Source organism: Sorex araneus, chromosome 4 (genome assembly GCF_027595985.1).
Source record: "Sorex araneus isolate mSorAra2 chromosome 4, mSorAra2.pri, whole genome shotgun sequence".
Taxonomy (NCBI): Eukaryota; Metazoa; Chordata; class Mammalia; order Eulipotyphla; family Soricidae; genus Sorex; species Sorex araneus.
The window spans coordinates 116,122,580-116,141,862 of record NC_073305.1 but is presented as its reverse complement, the minus strand read 5'-3'; the positions used below and the strand labels follow the sequence as shown (position 1 = coordinate 116,141,862).

Genomic DNA, 19,283 nt, shown 5'->3' with positions numbered 1-19,283 from the left:
GTGCACTTGATTCTTCTTCTTATTTTTTTTTTTTTTGCTTTTTGGGTCACACCTCGCGATGCACAGGGGTTACTCCTGGCTCTGCACTCAGGAATTACCCCTGGCCGTGCTCAGGGGACCATATGGGATGCTGGGACTTGAACCCGGGTCAGCCGCGTGCAAGGCAAACGCCGTATCCGCTGTGCTATCTCTCCAGCCCCATTATTTTTAAGCAAATGGAATTATACTCTTCCAGAAATAAGTTGAAGTGTGGCTAGATGAAGGCACTTTTTTCAAAAACCATAAAACTTGGCTAACCAAACAAAAATATAGGCTAAACAAAGTATTCACACTTTCATCTTTTAAGAAATTTAATACCAAAGTACTGTCATGTATAATGCTTGAAAGGAACACAAATTCAAGGTAATAAAATACAATTATTTTAGAAGACAACACAGCTCTCAAGTATCAACACCTAACTGAGACAAAGGAGGTTTAAACATGAAAACAATTCAGGGCTTCCAAAATAAAAACCAAGAGTACCACTAAGATCTGATCTATCACATATATCTATAAAGCACACTAACCAAATTTTTTTTAGAAAAATATTGCAATATGGTACAGTATGACTTTCCTGTGTTTTACATGCCCCCCCCCCAACCGCCCATTCAGCAGTTCCAGCCTCACTTTGATTTTTTTTTTTCCATCACACTCAGCAATACACAGGGGTTACTCCTGGCTCTGCACTCAGAGTGGTTCTTGGGGGACCAAATGGAATGCTGGGAATCAAACCCAGGTTGGCCTTGTGCAAGGCAAACGCCGCACCCACTGTGCTATCGACCAGCCTCACTTTGAAACACAAGCTACACAACAGGCAAAAGTTCTGCCTCTTAGGGGAAGTACAATGGAAGCCTCAACTCATTCTAGCATAGAGCACAGTGGGAAAACAAAGGGAATCGCGTGTTGGACTGTGGTTGAGTTTTTGAGAGAGCTAAAGAACAAACACAAACTCTCTTCCCACATGGAGAACTGGCTAAGGTGAGCCCATGATAAATGGCCCTTTACTGCTTAGTTAGGTATAAGTCAAAATATTTCCCACCAAAGCAGCACTCTATGCTTCTTTTCAGAATTTCTAACAAGGGTTCTCCTTGAGGAAGAGGAGATATTTCAATTTATTAAACTACCTCAGCTCAGGGCCTGAGCAATAGTCTAGTGGTTTGGGTCTTATATGCAGCTGACCCAAGTTCGATCCCCGGCACCCTCAACAGTCCACACAGCTGCACCAGGAGTGATCCCTGAGTGCAGAGCCTGATAACTTCTGGGTGTGGCCCCCAAACAAAACATCAACAATAAACACCTCCCGCTTGGAACATGACTTACTGAACATCTCAAGATCTCATCTCTTCATCTGGAAGCTCTCAGTAAGTGCAAAGACACAGAGGGAGGAGAGCTTCTGAAGAGAGCAGTGATGCTTTGCTGCGGATGGGCTTAGAGAACTGAGAGGCGCACCTCTGCGATTCTGTGATCTTGCCTTAGGAACAAATGAGAAAACGAGAAAAGGAAGGTGCCTGTACAGGTATTGATTCAATGAGAATCTCACAAGAAACCTTCCACATACATAGTGGTTGAGGAGAAAGCTTGCAAAGATAAAATAAACAGAGAATATAAAATTGGTTCCCTCTCCAGACTTTCTAACACAATATGTCTTCATCTACATTGAACAGCAAAGTTTGCATCTGCAGGTTGTCACTTAAACACATTTGTTTGATAAGCAAAACACCCAGGGACTAAGAGTATGCTTTGTCTGCATTTTCTCACATCAAGAAGTCATTTTCCCTCAGGCTCCATGAGCAACATTTTATTAAAACTTATTGATAACAACCTGTGTTTAAAAATAGAAGTTTCTGTGTATACATGGACTTTAGAGGAAATGAAAAGAATTTCACCTTCCAAGGGATAAGAAATTTGGAAGATAATGTAATCCTAAAGTTCAGCCTATCCATGCTAGAGCTTTGTATAAACCTTAGAGCAAAGTAAAATTCATAAGACTCCATGAAGCATGGAATAATGAGTTACAAATCTAGTTACTGAACTATTATGATGCTGATTTTAATTTTTTTGTTTGGGGGCCACATCCACTGGTGCTTGTATATCTGGCTATGCAATTAGAGATCATTCCTAGTGAGGCTCAAGGGACCATCTGGGGTGCTGGGGATTGAACCCAGGTCAGTCACATTCAAGGCAAACTCCCTACCTGCTGTACTGTCTCGCCAGTCCCAAGTTACTGAATTATTTACCTTGACTTAATCACTGCAAAGCAAAGAACCTTTGAGGTTCGTCAATAATAAAAACTAAAAATGAATTACTTTCAAGAAAATAATGATTTTTAAATAAAATACAGACCAGTAATATCAAATTCAAAAGGTATTCCTAAGATTATTGGGTTTGATTATACTAGATTATAGAAGGCTCAGGAAATTGTTATGTGAATATTTTCTCACTCATCTGCTTTAAGAATCATTACAATTAATCATTTGTAACATTTTTGTATTTGGGCTGAAGAGACACAGAAGCCATTGATTAAATGGTTGGATTCTTTCTCACTTGAGAACATGATTAAACATTCCCAGTGCTATTAGCCAATTACTCAGTACTTAATACATTGAGTTTTCAAAATACTTTAAGATAGATTGGGTCTTGCGATATCATAAAAATCATAGCCCTCAAAAAGTCTTTGCTAAGGATTAACCTTGTTAAAATGTCAGCCTTTTGAGAATAACAAACTGAGAGAAAGAGAAGGGGTTGGCTAGTGCATCTCAGTTACAGCTCTCTCAACAGAAAAACGCTTGTCTGGGCCCAGCAGGTGTATTAAGAATGATTACTTGATCTGAATTCACGAGGGGCTCATTTCTTTCTTGCTTTTGATCTACATTATTTCATAGATTCTGCACTTAGGGATCAGGCTTACACACCACTGGGCTCTTAGTGTGAGTGGCTCGCTTCATCTGAGCTTTTGAACTTCAAATGAACCTGGCCTGAGGTTTGACCCTTGTAATGCAACCTGAAACCCAGCAAGCTCTCCAGGCTTCAATGGTCCAAGTCTGCATCACGTCAGGGCATGGGAAGCATGTGTCTGGCACATTCTAGAAAGGAGTCCTTATCTATTCATCTTTTTATTTTTTTAATTTTTCACTGCGGGGCTATCAGGTGCACAATATTTGAAACCTTGGGCAACGTTATGCTGCAATGACTGAATAACTGCAAATCCTCAAGATGTCTTTTTCCCAGGCTCCTAATTTTCCTTCTGCACCTTGGTCCTTAATTTCGCAAGTTCCTCTTCTAAGCTTTTAACATGTTCCTTCAGGGTCGCCTTCTCCTGCTGGGCTTTCTGACTGGCTTGGCTGCGTGCTTCCTCGATCTTCCTTTCGTACCACTTTTCCATCTGGGTGGAAACAGCTTCAAAAAAGTACTGCGTAAGCTCCAGGGCTTGTGAGGTATCGCGGATGTGAGGGGCCCCCTGCTCAGTGCCCGGTGCTGGCTGCCCACTGTGGGGGCTGGGGGCCAGAGGCTGGGCTCGATGCCTCGTCTGCCCACTTTTCCCGGACTTCTTGGTTTGGGTGCCTCTGTGTACACAGGGGCCCTGTGTCCTGTGGTCCCTCCTGGCGGCCTCTTTCTGGGCCTGCACCCGTGCGTTCCTGGGCTGAGAGCCCGTGCAGTCCGAGGAAGACAGCTCCGGCTGGAGCCTGTGGACCGCAGTGGGGTTGGCGGCTTTTTCTTTGGGTCTCACCACCTGAGGGGAACTGTCAGAAGCAGCCAGGGCTCCGGCGGTCTCCACCAATGGATCCACACCTGCTTTCAAAAGGAAAATGAAAGTCAGAGCAAGTCGAGTTCAGGGATGGAAGTGAGTGTGAGCGAGTCCAGGGACCTCTGTGACTCACCAGCCTTCCCAGCAGGTGTAAGGACCCCGCCCCAACTCCCACCCTCCCCTTCCATGTTGCCTTGAGCCACAGCATCACTTCTGCCTATCTCACCTTTGTGGCTTCTTCATTTGACACAGATGATATTAGTTACAGCTGTTATTTTATAGCTACTAGTTGTAGCAATGTTAGTTACAGCTACTCTTAGTTTCAGATATGAGTTACAGCTGCTAAAAGGTACAGATGTTAATTACAGCTGCTGTTAGTTACAGATACTACAGCTGCTGTAAGTTACAGCTATATAAGTTACAAGGATATCATTACATGTAAGTTACAGCTAAGATAGTTACAGACCTTACTTACAAGTGGCACAGATTTGTTAAAGCAAGATTGGTTAGAGCAATGTTACAGTGATGGCCTCTAACCCCCAGAAGGGTCTCTCACCTGTCTCCATCTACCCTAGAAGGCTCTGGGTCCCATTTCCCCATGTTTAAGGATGACACAGCTCCCAGTTGTCTCAAAGAGGTGGGTGCTTGGGTCCAGAGTCCCATTTGTTGAGCACTTGCCTGGCAGCTGTGAGGCTGAGACGTGGATTCTGGCACTGTTGCCAGGCATAGCTCAGAGCAATCCAGCAGCGCTGCTACTGGAATCCCCAGGGGTGCACCAAGTGCAACAGAGCCCCACAGCAGAGTGTGTGACCCCTGCAGTCACCATAATGTAAGTGAGTGCACAAGCAAGTGTGTGCAACGGACACTGTGACCACCACGAAGGGAGGGGAAAATCCAGGACTGGACATCCATCGATGGGAAGGAATATCCCCATTCTCTATTTCCCGGATCCTTCACCACACATAGCCTCAGCTGTGCTAATTCAGGCGCCCACTGGGAGAGGTAGTCCAGAATCCCCCCCTACCCCAACCATGATAGTTCCTTTAACAAGAACAATTTCCCTCCAAAGTTATGGGCATGAAGAAGGGGGAAAAAAAAAACAACACGTGGGGCTGGAGCAATAGCGTAGCGGGTAGGGCGTTTGCCTTGCATGTGGCTGACCCGGGTTCGATTCCCAGCATCTTATATGGTCCCCTGAGCACCACCAGGAGTAATTCCTGAGTGCAGAGCCAGGAATAACCCCTGTGCAATGCCAGTGTGACCCAAAACGTAAAAAAAAAAACAAAAACACACAGCTCCAAAGATGATCTTTGGGAACCCCTGAAACCTTTTACCTGTTACCCCTCATTGAGTTTCAACTCCCAAGGCTCTGAATAGCCTCAAAATGATCATCAATAAGTGTCATCACTGGCACACGGAGCAGCTTTGCTATACGGACTGCTGCTTTCTTTTGGTTTTGGGGGTCACACCCTAGCGATGCTCAGGACTTCCTCCTGGCTCTGTGCTCATGAATCACTTCTGGTGGGGCTCAGGGACCATAGGCAGTGTTGGGGAGATTGAACTAGGTAGGGTCAGCTGAATGCAAGGCAAGACTTATCCCCACAGTATGTTCCCAGCACCTAAACCACTGTGTTCTCTCAACATTTTATATGATCCGTTAAAGAGAAAAAGGCTGATCCGAGAGGAGGGGAGGGGCAGGCAGTGTCTGCTCCTCTCCCCTCATCCTCATCTCTGCAGGCAACGCTCACGCCAGCATTACCCGAGGCTCTCACTGAACAAAAGTGCTCTCAGTCCTTCATGCAGACCACTCTGAGCACTTTTTTGGAAGTGCATTGTCACAGGGTAGGGGCTGAGTGTGCAGCAGGGAGCAGATGTGGCCATGCCCTTCCAGAGCTGATATTACCATCCACCGTTTTCCAAAGCACTAGCCTATGGATGGTTCTGGATACAGGAGAGAGTAAGGTTGGGGATGGGTGGCGGGGGTGGGGGGCCGGGCACATCCATCACTTTGAGAATTCACAAAGGGCTCTCTCTGCCTGGTGGTGGTTACCTGTTGAGGACTCACAAGTAGACGGGATAGACTTGGCTCTAGAGGCCCTAGAATCTCCAGAAAGCTTCAGCTCCAAATTCTGAATCTTTAACATGCACCATGTTTTTAACTCATCCACCAAAGACATCTAAAAACAAAAACAAAAACAAAATCCAGATGGTGAGGGCACAGAATCATCAGGTGAAACTGATAGAGGCTTTGTGAATTAAAACATCAAGAATTGGACTTTTTGTTTGGTTGCTTGTTTGGGGGGCCACACCCAGCTGTGCTCAGAGCTAACCCCTGGATTTGTATTCTGGGATCACTTCTGGAGGTGCTCAGAACCACACATGCTGCCGGGAATTTAACCCGCTCACTGCATGTCAGGTAAGGGCCTTACCTGCTCTGCTAGCTCTCTGGTCCACAGGTTTTTGTTTTGAGGAAATGTGACAAGTTGAAATGCACAGATCACCCATCCACCCGCCTCTTTTTCTGCTTTCCCTGGTTAAGCCAGGGTTCACCAGTCCCTAAGCTAAGAAGCCAGCAACCCTGTTCATTAAGCGGAGGGAGGCACCTTCAACTCAAATGCCCAGATCAAGAATCAGGGATGCCATCTTGCTTGCCAGGGCGTTGAAAATCAGATGGGCCAGATACGTAATGTGATTTAGAGATGACCGCTGGACTAGAGCTGTTATGGACTGGATTCCATGGGACATCAAAAGACCGTGTGGCTGCCCACCTACGAGATGGTCAGACTTCTTCGTCAAGACCCTGAATGAATGGTTTTAGGCTCTTCATGTTCCTGGAGCGAGCAGACACCATTGGCTGCACTAGCATGCGACAGGGATGAATGGAGATGTTACTGGCACCCGCTCAAGCAGATCGAAGATCAACAGGATGACAAGTGATACAAGTGATCTATATGCTTGGGGACCATATGGGATAACGGGGATTGAACCCAGATTGGCCACATGCAAGCAAACACCCTACCCACCGTGCTATGACTCCAGCCCCAAGAGAGAGGTCTGTATCTTTTAACTCAGAGGATAGTATACCCTTAGCACTGCTAAGTCCTTGTTTTTACCTGTCGTTTCTCTTCCTCATGCTTCTCCATGTCTGAGTGGTGCTGTAGGCGGTTCAAACACTCCGTTCTCTCTGCTGAGAGACGCTCAACCATCAGCTTGTCCAGAACGCGCATCTAGGAGCCAACAGGTAAACAGCATGTAATGGTGAGGGTCTCGGGTTACAGCCTGGCTGGCTGAGTCCCATGGGGCTCAGGGGTAGGGGTCAAAGGACACGCAACCCTATCTCAACTCCCTGTTCTAGACTTTCACAGAGTGGAACTTTAGTTTTTCAGACTTCTTGATTATGTTTCAGTGTAGGCAATGTCTTTCCTTATTTCCTAAAGTCCTCAGGGCTTAAGAGACTGTGCCTGTGGAGTGGGAATACAGCCTGAGCCAATGCAGACCTTGGCAGAGTAGGTGTGCCAAGATCATATTCTGCAGAGTCAAATTTAACAGTTATATAAAGATGAAATCTTACCATTTGCAACAAGTGGATACATCAAAAAGGTTTTATGTTAGGTAAAGCAGTTAGAGATGGAAAAAAAGGCAAATTATCATATGATTTTATATGTGGTAAAGAAAAAAAGAATGAACAAAGCAAATAAAAAAAACAAAAACAGACTATAAGAGAACAGTGTTACCAGGAGGGAGGAATTCCTGCTTCATTAGATTAAAGGAGTCAACTGTACTATGGATAGAAACTAGAGTTTTGGTAGTGAACATAATTTAATATCTACAGATGTTGATATGTGAGTCTGTGTACCTAAAATCTATTTTAGGTCATATATAAATGCTAAAGCAATATTTAAAAAAAACTGGGGTTCAGAGAGATTACTTTGCTGCGGGCTGGAGAATAGTCTCTGGGAACTTGAGAATAATCTAGGTGTGACCCCCAAAGCCCCAACCTTCCTGGCCAAATCAAAACAAAACAAAACAAAAAAACCACCAAAAAAACAGAAAATCCCCACATTTCAGAAAAATTCAGACTATCTACCAGATACTACACAATTGTTATTAACTTTTCCAGATATTGTAATGGTGTGTTTGAAGAAAAATGTCTCTATTCTTTAGTCATGTAATCTGAGCATTTAGAAGGAAGTGTCAGTTTACAATTAAAATTCCAAAAGCTCAGTGAAAAAAAAAGTGAGTATGTGAGAGACATAAGCAAATATGGTGACATAGTAACAAGTAAGTTGAATCTAGGGTGGAGGGTGCCAAAGCATTTATCACACCGTTGTTAACAATTTTCAAACTAAAATGTTGGCAAAAGAATGAAATATAGACATGATTATTTTAATTTTGTATTAGAAAGGGACATACACACATATAAACATTTAGACATTTAAAATAAAACAGGGGCTAGAGCAATAGTACAGCAGGTAGGATGCTTGCCTTGCACATGGTCTACCCAGATTAAATCCCCCACATCCCATATGGTTCTTGAGCACTGCCAGGAGTAATTCCTGAGTGCAGAACCAGGAGTAAGCCCTGAGCATTGGCAGGTGACTACAAAACCAAAACAACAACAACAAAAATACTCAGAAACTAGAAAAGGGGCCAAGGAGATTGAATCCTGGGTTCAATCTCTGGCAGCATATGGTTCCCTGAGCTCTACCAAGAGTAGCCCCAAACATCACTGAACATGACCCCCAAACCAAAGCAAACCAAACAAAAAAACAAACAACCAAAGACTGGAAGAATGTAAACCCAAATATTAACATTGCTTTTTCATCATAGGGTGCTTATAGGTGACATCTTTTTCTTTCTAATTTTTATATTTTAAAGCACATTTGTGACTGGCATGTGCTACTGTTATAATAAAAGGCAATTTAGTCATGTGAAAAGAGAAAGCTCAAACTTCATACCCAACAATACTCAAGGCTTAGTCCTCGCTGTGTGCTGAGGGGACCATATGGTGAGTGGGGTTGAACCAGGGCCAGCCATGTGCAAGGCAAGCTCCTTAACCTGAACTCATCTCTCTAGACTCAAAACATGAAAAATTAAACACCCAGGACTCCAAAAACCCCATAGCAGGCTCCCTGAAGAGAGGCCACAATGGGTGGGCAGTCTGTAAACTGTGCAGGGCCAGCTGAACCTCCCCTCTTGTGCGTGCCCCAGGCCAGGCCACGAAAAGGTGGGCCACTCACTCACTTGGTGCTGGGTCTTACTGTCCATGTGGCCCAGCTTGGTGTTCATTTTATCCTGAACGGACCCCAGCTCGGCTTTGATCTCCTCCACTGTGGCCTCCAACTGGTTCTCCAGCTTGTGGATTAGGGGTTCGCATCGGCAGCCGTTTATTGGTGCCTAAGAGGGAAACCAAAAGGTTATCAATCCCACACCTCCCTTCCTTCCACGGTGGGCTGTGAGGAGCTGCAGGCACCAGGGAGAGCAGACTGTGGAGAAGACAGACGCCTCTGGGGTTACTGTGGAACATCCCATAGGCCAAACTTCCTATTGTCTGCCTATCGTAGATCATAGGAAGACTCAGAGAGCATCTCAGACCAGCCACATCATCAAATCTCTTTCTGTTTGTTTTGGAGCTGCACCCTCCAGTGCTCAGGGCTTACTCCTGGCTCTGTGCTCAGGAATCACACCTGGCAGGGCTCAGGGAACCATGCAGAGTGCTGGAATCAAACCTAGGTCAGCCTTGTGCAAGGCAAGGACTTGACCCGATGTACTATCTCTCCAGCTTTGCCTTTTTTGGGGGGGGGGTTAGGGGGGTTGCTGTTGCTGTTTTGGGGCTGCACCCAGCAGTACTCTTGGTTCTGTGCTCAGGAATCACTCTAGAGAGGCTTGGGGCACCAAATATGGTGCCAGAAATCATGTTGGGGTTGGCCACATGCACAGCAAGTGCTTTATCCTTGTACTATCTCTCTGACCCTAAACTGTTTTTACCCTAGTTGATGGAGATACCTATTTGAGAAGTAGGGACAGAATTACCCCCTCGTGTGCCAGTGGAGCCAAGGCAGGGCATCTGCATGGGTTTAGCATGAAGGGACATGGGTACAAAGAAGAAGCCTTTCCATTAGCAGAGGCCTCGCTCCAGGGAGCCACATGAGGTCAATAATCAGGGAAGTGCCCAAAACTCCTCTGTGACCGCGGTGGGACAGTACCTGCATTACTTTTCCATCCTTGCCGCGGTACAGAGTGTAAAGCTGGTAGGCTCTGAACTCATGGGGAGGGGGTGGCGAGGAACGATGCCTGGGCCGCTTCTTCTGGCGATTGTGAGTGTGCGAGGTCTTCTGGCCCCCTGGCTGTTGGTCTGCCGGTGGGGTGGGATCAGAAAGCGCTGACACCTGTGGGAGTGTTAGAGACCGTCCCGCCTGAGCACCACTGACCTCTGCCAGACCCACACCGACCTGGCTCCCACTCATGCTGCTCTCTTCCAGGCATTACACAAAGAAATACGTCCCTATGCTAACCCAGTGCGGAAGTTAGATTCATCATCATCATTATATTTTAGTTGGGGGGCCATCCTAGCAAAGATCAGGAGTGATATATGGCTCTCGACCACGGTGGGCCTGGGTGTTGAACCCGAGCCTTCATGCAAAGCATGTGCTCCAGCCTGTTGAGCTCTCCCAGAAGTTAGCCAGGTTTGATTTCTCCTCCAACTGAGCCCAATCAGCAGGCTCCAGAGAAGGGATTTTGCCACCACCTGCCTCCAAGGCCCCGCCCACTTGCCTCCAATTCCCACCCACCTCCCTTCAAGGCCCCGCCCGCTCCTTTCGAGGCCCCGCCCACCTGACCCTCAAGCCTGCAACTGCGCTCACGTGCCTCCTGACCTTGGGCCTGGACTTTCTCCGCCTGTTCTCCTTGGCTCGGGGCTCGGGGGATGCAGACAGGATATCTTCTGGAACCTCTTCTTTTCTGGGAGCAGCCTGCTCACTGCTAGGGGTGTCTCCCGCGGAGACACTTCCCTACAGAGGAAGAAAGTCCAGAAACCTATTCTACTGGCTCCCTCTTTTCCAATCACTAGGCATCAAGTTTTGTTTGCAGGTCTCCATCCTCTACGGAACCCTCCAGAGAGAAGGAGCCGCATGGGGATGTCAACTTGGCATGAATGTTTTCCCTGGAACTTTCATATTACTTGGTGTCAAACTAAACTAATTTTGAGTTTTTATCTCCTAGAGCTTCGGGAACCTTCCTTCCCTAAATACTTCATCCACAGTGAGGGATGTTTGGTCTCTTGCATTTCAGCAAAATAACAAGAACCCTACTCACTCTGTGAGTCTGGACCCTCACATTTCATAGTGGAGGAAGAGAAACCTCTGAAATTAAAAAAAAAATCTCGCTTCTCTGCCCTTGCAAGATCGTTTACAAATTATTATATATAATTCACATATAGAAATTAAATTAAAGTTTAGAATAGCACATAGTGCTACAATTCTCCTTAGTCTTTGGGCCACACCCAATACCTGGGAGTGCTTAGAGCTCATTCCTAGCTCTGTCTCAGGGATTACTCCTGGCGCTGCTGGGGACTAAACCCCGGTTGGCTACATGCAAGACAAATGCTGAACCCCTGTTCTATCTCTCTGGCTCTGAGTGCTACGTTGATGTGCCAAGATGGTCTTTATAGCCTACTTATAGCCTACCACCCTGCACAGAGCACCCTGGCTGGCTGTGGAGATAACAAGCTGTTCCCAGCGCAAGAACACAGAGCCCAGGGCTGGGGGAGTGAGCAGAGGAGCTAATGTACAGCTAGGTGGTGCTCACTCACCCTCTGTGCCTGCTGTGTGGCTGCTGCCCCCACAGGCCTGGTTTCTCATCTGCACAGAGACCCCTGTGTCCTGGCACTACCTCTAGCCACTCCAGAAGTAGCCTGTGCCCAAGTTTCGCCAAGTGCAGTCTCTCCCATTCAGCCTGTCCAAACCCAGACCGCTAGGTCCTCGCTCAGGGTGTCTGAGCCAGTGCATCTCAGGCGAGCCTCAGGAATCTGCATCTATAAGTCACTGCTCTGCACAAACCAGGGTGTGGTATGAGTAGACACAGTACCGTCCCCATGTAGAGGCAAAGCTGCATGGCAAAGGAACTAGCAAGCACCCCCCCAACCACCACCATCCAGGGTGCTGGCAAAGCAGCAACACACACATGCCACATGAACATTTGTGGACACACACACACACACACACACACACACACACACACACACACACACGGGTACAGACCCAAAATACGGGTGGAATGAAGGAGAGGAAGCCAAAGGGGGAAAGACTGAGAAGAGTTGAAGAGCCCAGTGGGAAAGAGGGGCAGAGGGGGCACGGGGCCACCAGAGAGCCCACAGGAAGCAGGAAGGCAGGGTCCCACCCTCAGTTAGTGGGTGCAGCTGGCGAGGGGCGGGGAGGCTCCCCCCCACCTTGCTTTGGGCCACCTCATCTCTTGGCACCGACTGAGCTCTCCTCTCTTCCTTCAGCCTTTCTCTCTTTTTCCTCAGGTTTCGCCCACGACTGAAGCGCAAGACCTGAGGGAGGCAAGAGGCAGCGTTACAAGCACGTGAGGGTGTAGGAAAGCTCCTGGGCTTCCAATGATCACATTGGTCGGTGCTTGGGGGACTGTGCAGGGCCAGAGATGGAACGTGGGTCTGAGTGACAGGGACTGAGCATTCACATTCCACATAGGCATCACCTGCTGGGAGCCTGTGGACCCAGAGATGGGCAGGACACTGGGCCTGACCACAAGGAGCAGAGCTCGGTAGTGATGATAAACAAGCATCAATGTGCTGAAACAGGGTCGCCACAGAGGTGTGGCCAGCTGCATGCGACTTAACAACCAGGAGCAGCACCACACGAAAGGGGATAGCCATGGCACCGTGTGTGTGTGTGTGTGTGTGTGTGTGTGTGTGTGTGTAAGACAGAGAGAGAGAGAGAGAGAGAGAGAGAGAGAGAGAAGAGAGACACAGAGATAGATATCCAGGAACCTGAACTCAAGGGGTGTGAGTGGAGTGTGTGTGTGTGTGTGTGTGTGTGTGTGTGTGTGTATAAGACAGAGAGAAAGAAAGAAGAGACAGAGATAGAGACAGAAAGAGAAAGAAAGACAGAGAGAGACAGAGAGACAGAGACAGAGAGAGAGAAAAGACAGAGACAGAGACCTCATATCCTGATACACTGGACTCAAGATGTGTGTGTGTGTGTGTGTGTGTGTGTGTGTGTGTGTGTGTGTGTGTGTGTTTGTCCCGGTCAAACTGTATCCCAGTCATATTCCAATTTGATTCCAACATTACTGAGGTGCATCTGTGAGCCATGATACAAACCATGGGGCAGGAGCAAAGGCAGTTGTTCTGCCCTGAGTGCAGAGGTGGAATGGACACAGGGACGAACACATTGGGTCAGACAGACCCAGAGGGGCCTCAGCGGCTGGGTGGATGTGCTCAGGCAGCTGTCTCCCCGCCCTCTCCTCCCTAATGTAAAATGGGAGTGGCCAGGATGGAGAACGATGACCCTTTCCACTGCCAGGTGCCTCAGGGTTGCCTGCTGGCAGAGGCTGCCTGGCTAGAGCACAGGTGTCTGAGTTGGCTCTCACACACACCCACACCCATCTCCTACCACACCCATCACTCCTGGGAACACTTGAACCAAAGGCATCTGGAAGGTAGAAATACTTTTTCAAGGGTATGCTTTTCCCTCCACAATTAAACATTCATTAAGCATTTTATGGCTTCATATAAATAAAGGTTCCGTGGAGTTCAGCACAGGGGTTTTCATTTCAACGTCAGCCTACTTTATAATCAGTTCTTTATAATCAATGTTAGTTTATAATCAATGTCAGTTCTTTATAATCAAGTGATACTATATTATACAAAGAGAACTTCTCTGTGGCACCAATGGAAAATCACTGACAATATCTGTAGGATAACATTGCCACAGGGAGCTTAGGTTTATTTGGGTTATTCCCATCACAGTGCTCCCTTTCCTCTGTGTTTACTTGTAACTTCTTTGTGTTCTGTTGACTTGTAAGTATTGTTTTTCTCTTCTCCTTGAGTCCTTTGTATAGTTTGTTCAGAGCAATGCCCTTTTTGTATGGGCACAGGAAGACAGTAGTAAATGCTATGCTTTTATAACCTACATGATATTTGACTCTACATGATATTTTCCTCCTGGGCATCTGTTCTCTCGACCTAAGCCTCAGTTGCCCTTACCTCCTAGCACCCCCAAAGGCAGGGTCCCGATGAGGGATGGGATGAACCCAGGGCAAGCACTGAATTATGTGCTACCCTGGCATCGAGATGGGCCTGGCCAAAGTGCCTAATGCTTAACTTATAGCTAACTTATAGTTAAGAGCTTGGTCATGGACAAATGCAATCATGATCCAAAAAGTAATAACTAGATTCGGACCCTGCTAGGGTTAGGAATGATTAATCTGGCCTGAGCACTGTAGTCTGAGTCTGTGGCAAGATGCTCCCAGGAGAGCCACCCTACAAGCTCAATGTATCTCTTACTGTATGCATACAAAAATAACTAGTATTAAGATGTTGATTGAGTTTTTGGACTGAGGAAAGGAGAAAAACACCTTAAGAGGTATTTTGCCTACAGGTAGTCAGAAGAGCTTTGGAATACCTCTAGGTGGTGTTTCCTTTGAACCCAGTGGGTCCTCAGAAAGGGTTTTCTTTTTTCTTTTTGCTTTTTGGGTCACACTGGAGATGCACAGGGGTTACTCCTGGCTCTTTACTCAGGAATTACCCCTGGTGGTGCTCAGGGGACTATATGGGATGCTGGAAATCCAAACAGGGTGAGCCACGTGCAAGGCAAATGCCCTACCTGCTGTGTTATCACTCCAGCCCCAGAAAGGGCTTTCTTTTCTTTTTTTTTTGGGGGGCGGGGAGGGTCACACCCGGCAATGCACAGGGGTTACTCCTGGCTCTGCACTCAGGAATTACTCCTGGTGGTGCTCAGAGGACCATATGGATGCTGGGAATCGAACCCGGGTTGGCCACGTGCAAGTCAAACGCCCTACTGGCCCTACCCGCCCTACAGGCTGTGCTATGCTCCAGCCCCAGAAAGGGCTTTCTTATGTTGATTTTGCTGGGTATAACTGGGGCCCAGAGAGACAAGTAAAGGGGAGAGACTCATGAGAAAAAGCAGAACTCAGAGGGCTGTGATCAAGGAATGAGGGGCTAGGTTGGCAGAGAAGCCTTCAGAGTCAGAACCCTGAGAAGAGAGAGAGAGCTGAGGCTGCAAGATGGAATGCGGAGAGATGAGCGGGAGAGACAGGAGGAGACGGGAATGAGGGGCCGTGTGAGACTAGAATGGGGAGCTCAGAGAGACTGGAACAGGTGCGTGGAGAGAATGGAATATATGGCAACTGATCAATCAACCGGCTTGGCCTTCGTTTCCTCTTCCATCTGCCCCATGGCCTGGGCGAGCGGCCTGGGACCAACCCCCCGAACCCTGATGGGGAGAGCCGCTGGGGTTCTCCCCCGGCTGCCCCTGGCAGATGTTTTTTACATTTGTCTGTGGCAAAACTTTTTCTCTTTCCTGTTTTGTTTGCTTTGTTGTTATGGTTGTTGTTTTGGGGATTACATTGGTTGGTGCTTTGGAGACTGTGCAGGGCCAGAGATGGGACATGGGTCTTCCACAGAAAAACAGGGCCCCCAGCCCTTTGAGTCATCTCCCTAGCCTGAACCTGATTTTAGGTAGGGGGTAGGAGGTGGGAGGGGGGACACACACCCAGCTGTGCTTTCTCGGGGTGGGACCCAAGAGACCTTACAGGGTGATAGGGATGAATCTTGAGTCAGCTGAGTGTAAGGCAAGTGCGCTGGGCCTGTACTATCTCTCCAGCCCATAAATCTGATTTTTTGGTGTGAGGGGGAGGGGCTTGAGCCATATCTCATGGTGCTCAGAGGCTATTCCTGGCTCTGTGCTCAGGAATGACCCTTGGTGGTTCTCGGGAATCATATCCTATGTCAGGGACTAAGCCAAAGTCAGCTATAAGCAAGGCAAGTGCCTAAACCCCTGTACTATATTTCCAGCCCTGAACTGGATTTTTAAAATCATATTATCATTTTTTTTTCTTTTTGGGCCACACCTGGTGATGCACAAGGGTTACTCCTGGCTCTGCACTCAGGAATTACTCCTACAGTGCTTGGGGGACCATATGGGATGCTGGGAATCGAACCTGGGTTGGCTGCATGCAAGGCAAATACCCTACTCCCTGTGCTATCACTCCAGGCCCATATTATCATTTCTTATGTCAGCAGTTCTGAAAACATACAGAGACACCTGGATCCGGAGGTTAAAGTTATTTATTTATTTATTTTGGGGGCGCATGCAGTGCCATACCTGAAGATGCTCAGGGGTTACTCCTGGCTCTGCACTCAGGAGTTACTCCTGGCGGTGCTCAGGGGACCATATGGGAAATAGGGGATTGACCCCAGTTCAGCCACATGCCTGTGCAGACAAGTACCTTGCCAGCTGTATTATCCTTCCAGCCCCATGTTATAAAATGTTATTTTCATAACAATAGGACAATGTTGGCCTTTCCCACTCTCACTCTCTGTCAATGTGATGGTATTAACCACATGCAGCACAGGTGATGTTATAGTAGATTGCAAGCAGAAATTGAAGAGATTCTTGCTGTCTTCCCTGAAGTGAGACAGCAAGATGTGCAAAAGTATAGAACAATATTGCCATTTTTTGGTTTTTGGTTTTTAAAAAATGGTTTTCAGAGAGAAGGAAAAGTGAAAAGAGCTGGAGCACATGACTGGAGGCACCGCCTGGCTCCCCAGATCGTAAGGGCAGCCCCTGAGCACAGAACCATCAGGCACAACCCTTCACTATCCCTAGGAGAGGCCCCGGCCGTGAATAAACACAGAGAAGCCTCTGTCCGCAGGAAGACAAAAAAGCACCTTTCAGAAAACATCAATATTCATGTTGACACAAAATGGATTTTTTTTTCTTTTATAGGAGCCACCCTAACCAGTGCTCAGGAACCACTCTTGGGGACACTCAGCCCAATAATGCAAGTGAGACAGCTTGGGGACTTAGAGTGGGGAGTGGTACTGAGAGTGGGGAGTAAGCAGTACCAGGAGTTGAACTCAAGACCTCAGCCTTATGAGCTATTTCCCTATCCTTTGGGCTTGTTATCTTTGTTTTGTGTTTTTTTTTTTCTTTTTGGGTCACACCTGGCAATGCACAGGGGTTACTCCTGGTTCTGCACTCAGGAATTACTCCTGGCGGTGCTCAGGGGATCACATGGGATGCTGGGAATTGAAGCTGGGTCAGCCACTTGCAAGGCAAATGCCCTACCTGCTGTGCTATAGCTCCAGCCCCAGGGGCTTGTTATCTTTAAGTGAATAAACATTTAAAATTTTTCTATTTTAATTTCAAGTATGATAATTACTTACAGCTATCACTTACATCAAAAAAGGTGCTTTGTGGGTCTACATAATTTCTAAGAATGGTAAAATTTTCCTTAAGCCAGGCCAGAGAGATAGTACAAAGGTTAAGACACTTGCCTAGCATGTGGATGCAGTGTGACCTGGTTCAAATTCCAGTACAATAGGGTCCCTAGCACTGCCAGGTGTGGCCTCAAAACAAAACAAAACAAAACAATAAGAAAGAGAGAGATTTTTAAAAAGAGGAAACAGAGTGATAGTACAGCTGGTAGGGAGTTTTTCTTGCACGTGGCTGACCTGGATTTGATCTCCAGCACCTCATACAGTCTCCTGAGCCCAAACAAACAAACAAACAAACAAACAAACAAACAAAGCATCCTTAAACCAGCAAATCATTTCCAAAGCTAAATATACCAGCAGAGGAACCCAGGTGTGTGTAATCCCATCAACGGCCAACATCCAGAGAGAGACTTAAAAGCAAGCTCTCAGAAGAGAGTGATGCAGAGAATCTCTTGCCCACACGCCTGGCTGTCGTCCTTGGGGCCCCTCGGAGGAGATGGGTTCCAGCTTCCCTCCCCACCCTGAGCAGAGCTCCCAGCGGCCCGAAGACCACCGGAACCTAGCTACGCCATGCTCGAGGCCCCTCTCCACACATTCGGACAGGCCTCATGCATGAAAGTACCAGTAGAGGAACCCAGGTGTGTGTAATCCCATTAATGGCCAACATCCAGAGAGAGACTTAAAAGCAAGCAAAGTTTCAGAAGTGCGTGGCCGCTTTGCGGCCACGCGATATCTTGTAGCCTACTTCTCCCTCTGGGAGAAACTGGCAAGTTTCTGAGAGTTTCCTGTCCACATGGGACAGCCTTGCAGGCTTCCCACGGTGTATTCATATGCTAAATCCAGTAACAAGCTGTATCTTATTCCCTGACCCTGAAAGAGCCCCCAGTGCGACATCGTTGGGGGGGGGGGGCAAGTCGAGATAGACTTCTAAGATCTCAGGGAAAGGACGAAATGAGAAGTTACTGAGCCTGCTCGATAAATCGATAAATTGTTGATTAACGGGATTTCATAATCGTGATCATGAAATATACAGTGTCAGGGCTGGAGTGATAGCACAGCAGGCAGGGTGTTTGCCTTGCACATGGCTGACCCGGGTTCAATTCCCCGCATTCCATATGGTCCCCTGAGCACCGCCAGGAGTGATTCCTGAGTGCAGAGCCAGGAGTAATCCCTGAGCATTGCCGGGTGTGACCCAAAAAGCAATATATATATAGTGTCATTGGAAAGTTGAGATGTTGAGAGAGAGATGACTTGTGTTCAATGCTTATCCAATTATCTGGACCTTTAGAATAGGACCTGAAGCCTGAAACAGTCTGATGCTTGCCTACAGAAGCATTTGTGAACCAAGTCTATCAAGAAAGGCAAGTGACAAGCAAGTGATCCAACCCCCAAATAATCATCAGGAAGATCTCTCTCACCCCACTGACACTGTTCCTAGCCTCTGAAAGTAACTTTGCAAGGCTGACCTCCTGAGGGGCCATTCTATCTGCCAAATGGAGCATCATCAATGTCTTGTCACTAACCTTGGGCCTCAGAAAGAAGTATCCTCTTAGTACCATGGGACTCACTGAGATCCAAAGACAACTAAGGTGCAAGAGGAAAGGGGTTTCCTGTTTCAGACAAAATGCTATTTGGGGATGAGAGAGAGGGGGGAAGGGAGGGAGGGAGAGGAGGGAGAGGGAGAGAGAGTGGGAGAGAGAGAGAAAAAGAGAGAGAGAGGGAGGAGGGAGAGGGAGAGAGCAGGAGAGAAAGAGAGAGCGAGCTTAATGGGATGAGTCCACACTTTGCTTATCCCCTTTAATAATGCACTGCTTGGAGCATTCAGTGCCAGGAGTAACCCTTGAGCACTGCTGGGGTGTGACCAAAAACCTTAAAAAAAAAAGCTATTAAAAAAAAACAAAAGACTAGATGGGGTGGATCGATAGCACAGTGGGTAGGGCGTTTGCCTTGCAAGTGGCTGACCTGGGTTCGATTCCCAGCATCCCATATGGTCCCCTGAGCACCGCCAGGAGTGGTTCC

General features: G+C 47.4%; 1 protein-coding gene across 9 annotated transcripts in view; it reads right to left on the bottom strand.

Annotated features, from left to right (window-relative positions):
* Window positions 1-325: 325 nt before the first annotated feature.
* Window positions 326-19,283, bottom strand: part of ANKRD6 (ankyrin repeat domain 6) — a 197,444-nt gene continuing 178,486 nt past the window's right edge. For 6 of the 9 annotated variants that reach the window (XM_055136194.1, XM_055136196.1, XM_055136197.1 and 3 more), the window contains exons 10-16: window positions 12,231-12,335; window positions 10,660-10,794; window positions 9,991-10,173; window positions 9,029-9,181; window positions 6,898-7,011; window positions 5,835-5,961; window positions 326-3,831 (exon numbers count right to left, since the gene is read on the bottom strand). In XM_055136194.1, coding sequence (XP_054992169.1) covers window positions 3,272-3,831; window positions 5,835-5,961; window positions 6,898-7,011; window positions 9,029-9,181; window positions 9,991-10,173; window positions 10,660-10,794; window positions 12,231-12,335 — 1,377 coding nt within the window. In that variant the 3' untranslated portion in view covers window positions 326-3,271. The remainder of the gene's footprint in view (window positions 3,832-5,834; window positions 5,962-6,897; window positions 7,012-9,028; window positions 9,182-9,990; window positions 10,174-10,659; window positions 10,795-12,230; window positions 12,336-19,283) is intronic. The other 3 variants (XM_055136198.1, XM_055136200.1, XM_004605666.2) reach the window with 3 other exon arrangements.